The 15,524-nt window shown below is 36.2% G+C and overlaps 1 protein-coding gene across 12 annotated transcripts in view; it reads right to left on the bottom strand.

The window, feature by feature from the left end:
* Window positions 1-15,524, bottom strand: part of Iml1 (GATOR complex protein Iml1) — a 159,211-nt gene that overhangs the window by 25,639 nt on the left and 118,048 nt on the right. For all 12 annotated transcript variants that reach the window (XM_076506373.1, XM_076506369.1, XM_076506371.1 and 9 more), the window contains 2 exons: window positions 9,910-9,971; window positions 2,805-2,879 (listed from right to left, as the gene is read on the bottom strand). In XM_076506373.1, coding sequence (XP_076362488.1) covers window positions 2,805-2,879; window positions 9,910-9,971 — 137 coding nt within the window. The remainder of the gene's footprint in view (window positions 1-2,804; window positions 2,880-9,909; window positions 9,972-15,524) is intronic.

Raw genomic sequence — 15,524 nt, 5'->3', positions numbered from 1 at the left:
ATGAAACTGTAAATTTTATTTTGTCTTGATTAAAAACAAACACTGCATGCAGTTTCATTTGTTTATTATTACTGGCATACAATAAGAATTACGTTTTATCAAATGTCTAAGAAAATCCTTGCTAAATTGAAAACTTTCTTTGGCTTTTGCAACTGAAAAGAATGGAAAAAAGGATATTTGATTATGGAATATTTAATTCAGTAGCCTACTGCTTCTAAAAGCTGAAATACAGACAGTTATGTTGCATTGTTATTGAGAAACATTGACTGGTTAAAAACTGATAAAAGTTATAATTCTTCTACATGCATTTCCAACAGGTACTTCCCTATTCCCATAAAATTAGCTATTCTTGTTAATTGTTTCCCACTCTGTGCATACTTTTTATTTATACATGCCACAAGTATTCCCCCTCCCTCGCTCTGGAATTTCACAAAGGTAAGATGAGGATCATACAACCTTCATCTCAAACCCAAGAATCGAGAAATGGAAATCCATTTCAATCCTGGGTATGAAACAAGGATTAGCTATGAGCCATTGACCCAAGAACTTGACATCCAGTACAGAAAGAATGTCTATCACATGCACTTAACTCTCCCAGCTGTGAAACAGGCCAGGACCTTCCAGATGGCAATAACATACCCATAAAAAGAGAGAACAAGAAATAGCCAAGGATAAAACCATAACAACCTGATGTACCACCACTGTGACCCACTACACAGAAGAAATCGATGGAGGAAGATAGACAACCCAAAACTTGTGTGAGGACTTACAATGATTGGCTTACTCTAAGTCCAACACCAGGCCATGGGATACTAGCATCCATGAACAGCAGGATTGGGGCTTCCAGTCAAAGGGGTGAACTGCATTTTCAACAGCTGAACTTTAATGGCTGTGTAAATGTAATTGGGAGATTATGCCATCCAACAAAGTAATGGCTAATTCCTATGGAAGCCATATCATATCTATGTCAGCAGGACACCACCATTCTACTCTCAACTAAATGGTTATACCTTTCTTTTTATGGAGCCTATTCAAGAGGATGTCTCCATGGTCAACCATCCCAATGGCTTGGAACCAGAAAGTGGTAAGGACTCCCAGACTCCACCACAAGAAAGAAGAGTGAATACGCAGTGGAGAGTCCAGAGAAACATTACTACTGGAGACAGTTCAATGGGTAACCACAAAATCCTATTTTGAAAAACAGATCATACTGATTTTATTAAATCAAAACACGATAGGGATGGACAGCTATCCCCTTCTGCTTGATCCATGTATTCCATAAGTGTTATGGTCCAGATATAGAGCAAAACATGTAAACCTTCAAGCAACCTCATGAAATCTGACTCAAGGGTTCCACCCAAACTAAGTGAAAATATAAAAAGATTATTAATTGAATGAAACAGAAATTATGATATAACACTAAAGAAATAACATAAATACAGGAAATACCCTATTAAGCCAAAATAAATGGTATATAATGAAAATAATGAAGTGTAATTACAAATCATAATGTAACTTAGAATTAACTAATCTAAATAAGCATAGGTTATTGAATTCAAATAATTAAAGATAATAATATTAAAAATACAATTGTAAAATGTCCTTTCTGTCCCAAGTTGAAGAACTGTACGGCAAATAGTAGACCACGAAGCACAAGGTGAAGTCTAATGAAAGTCTGAACAACAAATGATCAAACTTACAAAGAAATAAGGCAGAAACTATCCATGGAGGAATGTGAACTAAAATAATTATAAAGAAGTGAAAACATAGAATCTCTATGTTGGAAACTGAAACTATGTAATGGAAATGAAGAACTGTACACTTGAAATCTAGTAGTGGAAAAAAGGCATTAATATCTCCAATCACCCTAGCAAGGTTGGCATCGGATGAATGGTGCATGAGAACTGAAGTATATGGTCAACCTTTTTTAACTGGAAGATAAACACTGATAAAAACTCAAACTAGATCAACTGCAACTGTTGCCTGTGAGATAGAGCCAGCTGTGGCCTCCAAAATGGTAACATTAGCTTCAGAATGCAAGTAAAAGTAGCTGAAATAAGTGATAAGTGAAGACAAATTTCAAACTCCATAAAATCTGGAAGTTATAATAAATTAAGACCACTTAGTGAGTACATTAAGTATGAATGTGACGTGGCAAAAAATGACAAAAAGACATTGAAGTACAAGAACTGACAAGCGAGAAGTGATAGTTTGGTAGAGGCACATAGAGGGAGTCATATGTGCCATATGAGTATACTACGCTTCTGTTGGTGGAGAGGTGACGCATGATAATTTGAGCCACATATCAGAACCATTTTACTTCAACAGAGGGAAGCAGAAGGCTTATAGTATGCATAAATAAAAGTTCTCATACAGGGGGTAGCAGTGAAGGAGAATAATCTTGAGAGAGAGGGAAGCACCATACTGGAAGTACACTTTCATTAAGTTACAAGGACAAAGTACCACTATTTTGTAAAAAATATATAATGTTCTTCCTATGGAACTGATAGTGCTCAGAAAAAATTCAGGAAATTCACAAACACCAATAATTTCATTTGGAGCACGGTGTTATCACCTCAAAATCATACATATATAATTAAATAAATAAAAGTTTTTTATAGAATAAAGCTCAACTTAAAAGTTCATAATTTTTTTAATGTGTGGAAAAATGACTGCAAGTTTATTTATTTTCTACAGTTGTTTAAATTCAATAGTGCAATTTTGCCCTTGAAATGAATTGCACCCATCAGGGTGTGAAAAAGTTAAAAGATCCAGTCAAATCATGAGAAATAGTAATTTCTTACACTTGATGTTTCATGGCTTCAATTACTTCGGCATGAGATGAATTTGCATTTAAAAGTTTTAAAACAGCTTGAGTCCTGTTAAAATAACGACATATATATTATAACTATAGATTATTAAGCCATAAACAAAACACATTAAAATTAAACAAAATATGTTGCATATTTTAAAAAGAAGATCTTAAGGTACAAGGTACAACATGGGATTATAAAATGTATCTTTTAGTAAAATTAAGTAATTACATACAAAGCCAAATAAGTAAACAAAATCATGAGAAAGGGCTGCAATAAAAACAGAAAATCCCAACCTCTGATTAATTATAACCATAAAATTTTAAACCATAAACAAAACATATTAAAATTACACAAAATACATGCAAATTTTAAAAAAGGTCCTAGGGTACAGGCTACAACATTGAAGCATTTATACAACACATTATAATTCATAAATCTTTTAATATTACATAAAATATTAAACTACAAAGCAATATATAAAACAAACTTATTCAAAACATAGGTTTTTAGGATATAATGTGAAACTTAACTATAAAGAAAATATGTATCAGATTGATGAAATAAACAAAGAGACTATCTTACATATTTCTTTTTTTTAATTAATAACTTAAGCATAACACAGTGACACATTAGTTTAAGGCTTATTACCATACTGTTTTATATATGAATATTTCAGGATTTTTTTCAAATTACATTCTCTAAAGTTAGAGTCAGCAAACAATCAAACATGTGGCATATATTAAATGTAAGAAATTGAGGTTGCTGCAACATTATTACAGATTTTAACCAGCTGTACAACTAGAAGATACCAGTTTCAGTTACTGAGCACTCAGTAGTTGAGAAGATAAAAACAGTTTCAATTTTAGACAAATTTAAACACAAAGAAGTAGTTAAAATGATGATGGATTTGAGTTATGAGTTTAAAAGACAGATTACATCAAAAAACTATTTAGGTTGGTTGGTTGGATTTAGTGTTTTATGGCACAAAGCATCTAGGCCATCTGCGCCAAACGTCCGGTAAAATGGTAAAAGTAAATTCAGTAAAATTCATAACAGGAAATTAAGGTGAAGCAAAACAAAGTTAAAAAATAAATAAACAGCACAAAACCAATGTTTACATGTAGTCTACAACGTCAAGAAAAACTACAGTAATTCAAGGTGTAAAGGACTTTCTGTAGTGTGACTGTAATAATCATAACTCGCCAGGAAGACTAACAGGTAAGTACAAAAACTACTGCTAGTCACCTGAAGTTGGCCTTTCCAGTCCTGGTTTCGAGTTACTTAATGTTATGGTCAGTTTTTAATTTCAAATTGAACTAGATGAACTGTGATTCTTAAAGGGAGCCACATTAAAAAGGTGTAAAGTATATATTAAAAAACTTAAATGGCATTAAAAAGATTAATGGCCTTTAAAAAACTAAAAACACTACCAAGGTGGACAGTGTCACCATCACCAATAACAGAACATGCTTACAATGGTGCCGTCGTTGTAAATCATAACGATGACAAAAAAGTAAAATGTGGCTTATTGTGATCTGAGTGTTACACAAATTACACAATGGTCCATCAGTTCCAGATAAAAGAAAATGATGAGTTAAAAAACTGTGACCAATGCATAGTCTAGTTAGAACAACTTCCTCTTTCCAATCCTTACAGTAGCAAGATGGTCAAAGTCCAATAGAGGATTTTATTTGGAAAAGCTTGTTTTCACATTGCTTGCTCCAGGTTGACTGCCAACTATGGAACAGGAATAGCAGTGATAGTGTCAGAGCACATAGATTTAGCTGTGGTGTCGGCGAGCTCGTTCCCGCGAATATCAATGGTGTACAGTATCCAGAAAAACTGGATAGAAGTAGATGTTAAAGAGAAATGGGCCACTTGGTTTTGAATATCAGTGAGAACAGGGTGAGAACTAACTTGAAGTGATTCCAAGGCCAGTACAGAACAAGGTGAGACAGTATAAATTGTGCAATTTGAGTACTGCTTAGCTTCTATGTGATCCAGAGCAAGCGAAATAGCGAACAGTTCAGCAGTAAACACAGAAGCTGAAAAGGGGATTCTGCATGCAAACATTGATCCACAACAAACCATGGCAGAGTCCACACAGTCACCTGATTTCGAACCATCTGTATAAATAGGAATGGAAGGATGAATCTAAAGATGTTCAGCAAATAGCAGACAGTATTTCCAATCAGGAGTGTCTACTTTTCTCAGATGACAATAGTGATGCAATTGGGGACTGTAAGAAGCCTTGGTGGGATGGGCTGACCAGTGGATACAGCAATGGTATCCAAGGAAAGACCCAATTCATCTAACTGTGCATGGATACGAAGGCAAAAGGAGCAATGGCAGACTGTCTGGTCTGAAAAAGCATGGCCCATCGAGGAAGGAAAACACAATCCCAGGTGGGATGCTTTGGTAAGGAATGAAGTTTTGAAGCATATAGTAAAGACAGTTGCAAACGGCAGAGGTGAAAAGAAGGTCCATGATCTCTGTGTATAAGCTCTGCACTGGAGCTATCCACACTTCCTTGATAATGAATGGGGTCCAGCATCTGTAAGGCTAATGGTCTGGCAGAGCCATGGACCAGTGATCCATAGTCGAGTTTCAATCGAATAAGAGCACAATAAATCTTTAGCACAGAACGTCGATCCTCTCCCCAAGTGGTGGTAGAGAGGACACGGAGGATGTTCAGTGCTCTTGTACATTTGACCCTAGATGCTTGATGTGTGGTATAAAGGTTAGCTTATGGTCAAAGATAAGCCCCAAGAACTTGGTCTCAGAGATCACAGGCAGCATAACTTCACTGATACAGAGTTCAGGATCAGGATGAATACCCCGTTTGTGGTAAAGTGCATGCAAACGGTTTTAGAGAGAGAAAAGGTAAAGCCATTTGCTGTGGTCCACTTCAGTAAACAATTGAGGGCATTCTGTAGCTGCCGCTCAATATACCTCATGTTCGACGACTGACATGAGATGTGAAAGTCATCAACATAGAGCCCGTTTGCAACAGTGAGAAAGAGTTGTTCAGTGATGGTATTATTGTTTTATACTGATGGCAGCTATCTTTATACTGAAAAGTGTGACACTCAGAACACAGCCCTGGGGGACCCCAAGTTCCTGTAAAAAAAAATGGGAAAGTATCATAAGCCTTCTCAGTGTCAAAGAATATTGATACAAGATGTTGTTGTTTGAGAAAGGCTTCTCTGATTGACAATTCAAGTCCAATCAAATGGTCCATAATGGAGCGCTGTCATCAGAACCCACACTGGGTGGGCAAGAGGAGGTTGTCTAATTCAAGGAACCATACAAAACAAGCATTAACCATCCTCTCTAAGGTCTTACAGAGACAGCTCATCAAAGCAATTGGATGGTAGTTAAGGAATCTTGGGATCCTTCCCAGGCTTGGAGAAAGACAGGACAATAGCCTGGCACCAGGCACCAGGAAAAACATTCTCCTACAAGAACTGTTTAAAAACAACCATAATGATAGCAAGAGAAGCAGGAGATAGATGGCGCAGCATCTCATAGTGTATATCATCAGGTCCAACCGATGAAGGGCTAGTTTGAATTCCACCAGTGTAAAGGGATGATTATAGATATATAGACAATCAGCTTGAAAGGAAAGAGGTGATTGCTTTGCCCGAGTCTTGATGGCTAAGAAGGTGGAAGAAGAGGCAGAAGTGCTAGATAGCTGGCAAAAGCTTTCACTTTGAGTATTGGGGTATCAGTTACTTCCTGGCCATCACAGAGCAAGATTGAGAGGGGGACAGAGTGATATTGCCCACTAACCTTTTGAATTTTGTCCCAAATGACTTTGGAACTGGTGGTAGAGGATATGCTGGTTGTGAACGTAATCCAAGATTCCTTCTGACTTTGAAGTCTTACCCATCAAGCATGTGCATGGGCCCGCTGGAAGGTGATGCAGTTTGAGAGTATGGGATATCTATGGAAAGTATCCTAGGCTCGTTTGTGAGCCTTCCATGTCATGTGTCAGGCAGGATATAGTGGAAAAGTTGTTGAGGTTTTAGGAATACATTGAGCAGCTGCTTGTATAATACAGTCAGTTACTGCTGCCATACAGTCGTCTAATGATGGCTTACAGACAATTGCAGGATCAAGTTCTGCGAGAGCAGTGAAAGAGGGTCAAGGTGGCTTGTCACGGCTAGTCTCTCTCAAGATTATAGGAAAATGATAACTGCCTCGTGGATTATTGTCAACCCTCCTTGAGAAATGAAAAAATAATGAAGGGGAGCAAATTGAGAGATAAATAGCAGTAAAAGACTGACTAGGCACATGGAAATAAGTAGAAGAAGTAGTACTGAAAAGAGAAAGGTTGTAATCAGAGAGCATATGCTCTATAGAGCGACCCCTCCTATCAATACCAGCACTTCCCCAGAGGGAATGATGTTCATTAAATCCCCCGGGATGAAAAATGGACACGGCAATTGTTCAATGAGAGCATCAAGGTCTGATTGATCATATGTCTCTCCAGGTGACAGATAGAGAAAACAAATAGTGATGGTATGACCCAAGGAAACACGGATGGCTGTGACCTCCAAGGGTGTGTCGAGTGGCAAAGACAGGGTGGGCACATGCCGATCAACCAACAGTGCCACCTCTCCATACATTTGTCCCTCATACAGCCTGTCATTTTTGTATAAAGAAAATTGCCGAAAGGTGACTGTATCGGCAGGTTTCAGAAATGTTTCCTGTAAGGAGAGACAAACCTCAACAGTTCCATTGTATCAGAGTGGCCATTTTTTTTTATGTGTTGTTTAACTTGGTGGAGAATCCTTTGGTTTACGACCATGTCTTTTTTCTTTATTTTCCTTATTTGAGTGAGGTCTATCAACATCCATGGATCCTGCCAAGGGTCGATTGGGTAGGTCTTTGCTGTTGGAAGGGGATTCCAGAGACTGGGGACGTGAATGAATGATCGTTTTGCATCTTGGGGTGAGTGAGGAAGATGGATCCAAGGAAATGCCTGTACCTGGAACCACAGGATGTGGATCTTGGGGTTTGGTAGAATGTATAGAAGGGACAGTGATAGGTGTCGAAGTTAAATCATCAACGTTTTTAACCATGGAGGTGAAAAGACTTTTCATTTGTTTGGAGAACAATTCTTTAGAAAGCACAGAGAGATCTGTCTGCACTCCCACAGTAGCTGTGGAATGAAGCACAGCAACATACGTCTGAGATGAGATGGTTGACAGCAATTTTTGATCCTCAGGATAGGTAATGTTATGAATCGTTTTCATATGCTGTACCTCTTTTCCTTCCAACCATTTAGGGCAAGAAAGAAAGTAGGATGGGTGAGAGCCATTGCAACTGATGGAATGAGGGTCTGTTTCACACTCATAGGCATCATGGTCCTTGCCACTGCAACGAGCACATCAAGGAATCACGACATGACGTCTTTGAGTGACCGAACCTTTGACACTGGAAACATTGGAGAGGGATTGGAATGTATGGTTGTATACTGCAATCAAGGTAACCTGCCTTGATAGTGGCAGGCAAACGTGGTGACAAATGTCAGAACGAGGACACTGGTCAGTACCATAATTCCATCTTTGCGAGTGGAGATACGCCTCTCTGCAGAAACTCCTTGGGTGGAGAAACTAGCAAGAATCTCTGACTCTGGAATGTTCTTCAAATCCCTCTCAACAATAACTCCTCGTGATGAATTCAAAGTAGCATGAGTTGTGACCTATATAGTTATATCCCCAATAGCCTTTAAATGCAACAGGAGTTCACTGTGTTGGGATGTGGATGTTACCACCAATATGTCACCACATCAAAGCATTTTTACAGACTTTGGAGAGCCAGCAAGTCCCTTTTGAATGAAAAAGGGAGCCATTTGCCCTAAAGGTTTGTCTGAAAGTGAGTGCAATATAAGAAAATGAGGTACAACAGGTGGTACAGATGGTGAGGATTGCAGCTCAGAATCTTCAAGAAATGGTCATTTATCAATGGACTATTTTTTCACTATTTTATTAAGATTTTTAATTGGCATATCCATAATAAAGAAACGGAAATTTCGGTGCCCACTGACCCCACCCACCATGGAACCCTATGAGGGGACACACTACAACATCAAACAAGGACACTGCAGCAATGACAGGGTTTCATGAGCACTATACCCAAACACCAGCATCAGATATAATGTCCACAACACCTGTTGAGAACTTCTAACATTAGTACTTAGTTGACCCTTAGCCTGAATGGACCAGCCAATTGACCCAAGGGGGTCACCCCAAGGCTGCCTATTTACAGGAATTCAAGGCCAATGTGGTGTGTTAGGGTTGGACTCCACAACCACCAGGATCCTCTCCTCCCCTTCACAGGTTGCCACACATGGCAAACATGTGGGTGGATGTTCAGATCCCAGAGGAGGTAAACTGAAAGTACAGAACCTTCCCTGGGAGGAATCACACTGAGAGAAAGTATTTAGGATCTGTTTTTGAAAACAAGAAATGAAGAGTAGGAGGTACTTTAAAGATTGAAGAAGAAAAATTATTGATTTTATATATATATATATGCAGTTTAAAATAAATAATTAAAAGGTTTTTTAATAAGACAAAAACTGAATAAAACAGAATCTACACCAGAGAAACAGATGTGGTTTGAGACCTGTGAGAGACAAATATCTGAAGTTGTTTCTTACTAGAATGAGAGTATGTGAAGAATACTATATACAAGACTAAGGTAGAAGGTATGACAACAACAAGTACCCAAATAACTAACTTACTGGTTCTGAAAATACTGGCATGTAGAATGGGTGGAGATTGATTATTACCTGAATATCCTTTTGAGTCACGGACAGTGAACATGTCAGGATGTACTAACATCACCACTGACAAGTGAATAATGTGAGATATTAGCTTCTGTTACACCATAACTGTTTATCTCACATAGTTCTCATTCTATTCAATTAATATAGTAGTTCAATAATATAAGGGTGCCCTGTATGAAACAAAAGATAATGGTGGAGACTGAAACAAGAATTAAAGACACACACACACACAAGTATACATACATACATACAAAAGACAAAAATTTTAAGATAGAAATTCTTTTTTCCCATTCTTACACTTCATCTGTAGAATCTACTCCTTCAGAAGTTCCTTCTAATGACGTGTTTGACCCTCCTAGCTAAAATAAACAAACAATATATAAAAAAATTGATATTTTAGAAGTAAAATAACATTCCCAATAAAGAGCAATCATCATGTTATCAGCATGTTGATCACCTGGTTACCTTTATCATGTAGTTTTCATCTAGTGTCTGGTATCATTAATTTTTCTTCCATTTAAATCCTGTGATGTCCAAATATAATACGTTTACTCCTTTGGTATTTGCCACTGGCCTTGTGACTTAATTTGTTTATCATCTCATATTTAGTTAATTTTGAATGGTAGTTCATTTAATAAAATGTTTCGTTAATAAATTAACACAAGAAAATGGGAGAAATCTTTTATTTTTTTTATGCATAAGATTTACAGTGAAAATATTTTTTTCTGGACTTTAATATGAATTTTGATTTTTTTGTCTTATTTAGAATTTTAGGATTTAAATTCACTTTATTTAATTTGAATGATGAACAGATATCACATGTATATTAATCAAAATTACATAATTTCAAGTCAGACAGATACAACATTGTAATATTAGTTTTTCTTTTAACTTTTACTTCAAAAATAAATCTCAAATATTAAGTGAGCATATTAACTATTTTACATCACAACAGTAATTCTGACCTCCAAGACCAATCAACATAACTCATAGTCAAAGACTCTGATATCTTAAATTATTGTTTATTCATTTTGCTTTATGTTTAGATATAATTTAATAACAACCATTCCCTGAGTTCTGCAAGTAATTTTGCCAAATTTGTAGGGGTACAGATCTGTATTTCAACATTTTTTGTAGGGTACTCTGCAAAATGTTAGAATAAGGGAATATTTTGTTATTCTTTCCATTTTAGAGGGTTAATTCTACCACGCCATTTCAGAATGTAAATTTAAACACTATGGTAATGCTTCAATGATCCCTGTTGACAATTAAATGACCCATTGTGAGAATACATATCATTCTTTAGAATTCCCATATACTTGTACCAACAGTGTGTCCTAAGGGTTCTGCTTGAATGAATATACTGAAAAAATTTAGGATCTGAAATAACTATCATGGTACCCCAAGAATTGTCTTAACCATATAGAAAAAATCTAGCAAGGAGCTAGTATATGGCACTGGTATATGGTAAATAAAAACAGTGTTTAACAGGATAGAGTAAATTTTGTTGTCATGCCACAGCCCAGAAAACAGAAAATTATCAGTAAAGCAGACAGCATAAAACCTTTATGGACTCCATCCAAACTTAATGATACTGATATTAAGTCTCTTAGTTTATGTAACATACAGGATAGATGGAAGATTGTCACTGATCTCAAGCATGAGATAAATGACCATATACCAAATGACAGAAAAGTGTCCAGATCTATAGTATCAAGAAGACTGTATGAGAATGAAATTATTGGTTGTGTAAGATCTAAAAAAACCTTCACTTCAATTTCCAAATATACAAAAGAGAATGAAATTTGCTAAACAGTATAAAAACTGTTGATTGAAAAAGGGTGTTATGATGGATGGGTGAGTCCAAGTTTAAAATATTTAGTTCAAAGCATAGGTCATATGTCCAGTAGAAGAAAGGTGAAAAATGCTTACCTCAGTGCATAGCACCTCCCATGGATAATGGAGAAGGCAGCATGATGGTTTTGGGGGGTTTTTCTGCTGAGGCAATAGGAGATATTTACAAAATAGATGGAATAATGGACTACCATCATATACTAATTATCATGATATATCAAGTGTTTTACGTATTATTGGTAAAGAATTCTACCACCAAAAAACTAATGACTCAAACACTCATCAAACCTATGTAGAAGTTACTGAGCTATGAAAGAAGCTGCTGGAATCATTCAAATGATTCAATGTTTCTTCAGAGCTGCAATCTGAACCCAACAGAGCAGATCTGGGATTTGACAGATCAAAATTTTGAAAAGTTAAGAGTTACTTCCAAAGAAACTTTAAGGGACTGTATTTGAGACATCTGAAGCAAAATCCCAAAGAACGCATTTATTTAACATGTTCCAAAAATGCCTGAAATGCTGTTATTAAAGCAAAAGGGGGCACAAAATATTAATTTTTTGCTTAACTCAAGCACTTTCAACAAGTTTATTTTGTACTAAATATGAAGATTGACAAAATTTTAATGTTTCACCTGTGATTTATTTTCCATTATTCTTTGAAAGTAGTGTGACAACTAATTTATGACTCTGTCCTAACATTTTTTTACAGCAGTGTATGTATCCATTAAAATTAGGCCTGTGTACCCAACCATGTAGCCCACTCCACTCAAATTAGATAAGTTTTATCATATAAGCAAATGAGAATCTATCCTTTATTCTTATTAAAATGCAATACCTTCTCCAGGATTTCAAACATATTTCTTGTATTTTAAAACTTTAAGAACTGAGCTTCTTATTTACTTATTGTCAAATCTCAACACAGTTGGATAATATATATTCACTAACTTTGAGGCAAATAAATGTATTTCTGTTTGTTCATTTGCCTAATAAAAATGTTGAATTGCCTTTCCATTCAGTTAAAAATGTTCCAGGTTATTTTGAAATACCTTTACTGACCACAGATGGCCAGTATTGGAAATAAAAGGTTTCCAGTTGCAAATTTAAACTATTTTTAGGTGGGCATACAAGTTTTTAGATGTGAATTGCCAGTCAACAAATTGTAACTATTTATATGATGGGATCAACGAATAAGAATCAGTCTTTAATCTGTGGAATAATTATATCAAATCTGAATCATAACATAGTATCAGTATACATATTTATGGTGTTTGTATATACTGTATTATAAATGCAATTTTCAGGACCTCATGTAGCAGGAAGAATTAAGCAAGAATAACAGCATGTAATTGTTTAATTCCTAAGTTACTGTCCACTGCTAAAAAATGAGGACATTTGTTTTCAGCTTTTACATATGTCATGTAATGACTTCTTGACAACTTTTATTCATGTATCTTAGAAACAAAATGAAATAAAAGGTTATTTTTCCAAATGCAAGAAAAGAATAGTCACATTATGTAAACCATGACTTCACAGATAAAATTATTCAAATTTTATATTAATAAAATGAACAGTTTAATCAGTTCTTGGAGAACCTTTTATACTTAACTGAAATCATTTTGAGATAGATCATTTATTTAATTCCATGGATAAAACTTAAATTTGTCAGATAACAAATGTAAAACTTTGTTTCAAAAAACAAATTAGAATTTAAAAAAATGATTGTGAGATTGTTTTCTAGTTTCACCATCTCTGGATTTCCAATAATGTATCAGTTCAAACAACACTCTTGCAAAAGTAAAATTGTGTGATTTTTATGCTTTGGTGCACGATGTTTCTTTAGGAGTTACACAGATGTAATCTCAATTTGAAATAGTGAAAATAAATCAAAAGGTTAAATAAGTTAGAAAGGTTTTAAAATTATTGTTTTAGTGTAGTTTCATAAATAACGTTGAGAACTAGACAGATTTTGCATATATGGTACGAGAGTTTTCCAGCTGTTTTTACATATACATTTCTCTCTACAAGTGGGTTTTCTCGTCATTACGGATTATTAAATAGATTTTGATTCTTAAAAGGGAATCACATTAAAAAAGGTCTGATGTATAAATTAAAAAACTTAAATGGCATTAAAAAGATTAATAGCCTTTAAAATACTAAAAACATTTCCAAGGTGGAGAGTGTTATTGGTGATGGTAATGTTATGGATAAATCTTGGGACAGAACATGTTTAAAATGGTGCTGTCATTGAGTCACTGTGGCTTATTGTTACCTGAATGTTACACAGACAACACATTTGAGCATCAGTCCCAGATAAAAGAAAACAATGAGTAAAAAAAAAACTGTGCCCAATGTGTAGTCTAGTTAGATCAACTTCCTCTTTCCAATCCTTATGGTTGCAAGATGGACAAAATTTAACAGAAGGTTTTATTTGGAAAAGCTTGTTTTCACATTGCTCACTCCAAGTTGACTGCCAACTGGCACGGAGAAAAACCTTGAACACAGGACCATAATCCATGTATGGAACAGGCACAGCAGTGATAGTGCCAGAGCAGATAAATTTACCTGCAGTGTCAGCAAGCTCATACCTGCAAATATCAACATGGCCTGGTACCCAGAAAAACTGTTAAAGAGAAATAAGCTGGTTGGTTTTGAATATAGGTGAGAACAGGGTGTGAACTAATGTGAAGCGTTTCCAGGACCAGTAGAGAACTAAGCGAGTCAGTATAAATAGTGCAGTTTGAATACTGCTTAGCTTCTATGTGATACAGGGCAAAAGAAATGGCATACAGCTCAGCAATGAGCACAGAAGCTAAAGAAGGGATTCTGTGTGCAACCATCGAACCACAACAAACCATGACAAACCTGATATTGAACCATCTGTATAAATAGGAATGGAAGGATGGTTCAAAAGATGTTCAGCAAATAACAGACAGTATTTCCAATCAGGAGTGTCTGCTTTTCTCAGATGACTTAAAAGATAGGTCACATTTAGGGACTAAAAAGCCATGGTGAGATGGGCTTACCAGTGGATGCAGCAATGTCATCCAAGGACAGGTCCAATTCATCCAACTGTGCCTGGATACGAAGGCCAAAAGGAACAATGGCAGATTGTCTGTTCTGAAAAAGTATGGCCCACTGAGGAAGGAAAACACAACCCCAGGTGGAATGCTTTGGTAAGGAATGAAGTTTTGAATCATATGGTAAAGACAGTTGCAAATGTTGGAGGTGCAAAGAAGGTTCATGAGACTCTATGTATAAGCTCTGAACTGGGGTAATGTGGAAAGCCCCAGTGCAGAGCCAAAGTCCTTGATGATGAATAGGGTCCAGCACCTTTAAGGCCAAGGTTATGGCAGAGCCATAAACCAATGATCCATAGTCGAGTTTCGATCGAATAAGAGCACGATATATCTTTAGCATAAAACACCAATCTGCTCCCCAAGTGGTTGAAGAGAGGACATGGAGGCTGTTCAGTGCTCTTGTATATTTGACATGTAGCTGCTTGATGTGTGGAATAAAGGTCAGCTTACGGTCAAACATAAGCTCCAAGAACTTTGTCTCAGGGACCACAGGTAGTACAACTTCACTTATACAGTTTTAGAGAGAGAGAGAAGTTAAAGCTGTTTGCTATGGTCCTCTTCAGTAAAAGAATGAGGACAGTCTGTCGCTGCTGCACAATATACTTCATGTTCAACGACTGACATAAGATGTAATAGTCATTGACATAGAGCCTGTTTGCAACATCAATGCTGATGGCATTGATCTTTATACTGTCAAATATGGAACTTAAAACACAGCCCTGAGGGACTTCAAGTTTCTTTAGAAAAGAACAGGAAAATGTCAAACCGACCCAAACTTGGAATCTTCTATCCATTAACAAATTTTTAATAAAAATGGGCAAATGGCCATGTAACCCATATATATGGATGTTTCACAAAATGCCATACCTCCATGTTGTGTCATAAGCCTTCTCAATGTCAAAGAATATTGATACTAGATATTGTCGTTTGAATAAGGCTTCTCTGACTGACGTTTCATAACATCTGAATAAACCAGTGG

This window comes from Tachypleus tridentatus, chromosome 6 (genome assembly GCF_004210375.1).
Source record: "Tachypleus tridentatus isolate NWPU-2018 chromosome 6, ASM421037v1, whole genome shotgun sequence".
NCBI lineage: Eukaryota > Metazoa > Arthropoda > Merostomata > Xiphosura > Limulidae > Tachypleus > Tachypleus tridentatus.
The sequence above is the reverse complement of the archived record's forward strand: the minus strand, read 5'-3'. Positions and strand labels throughout refer to the sequence as shown.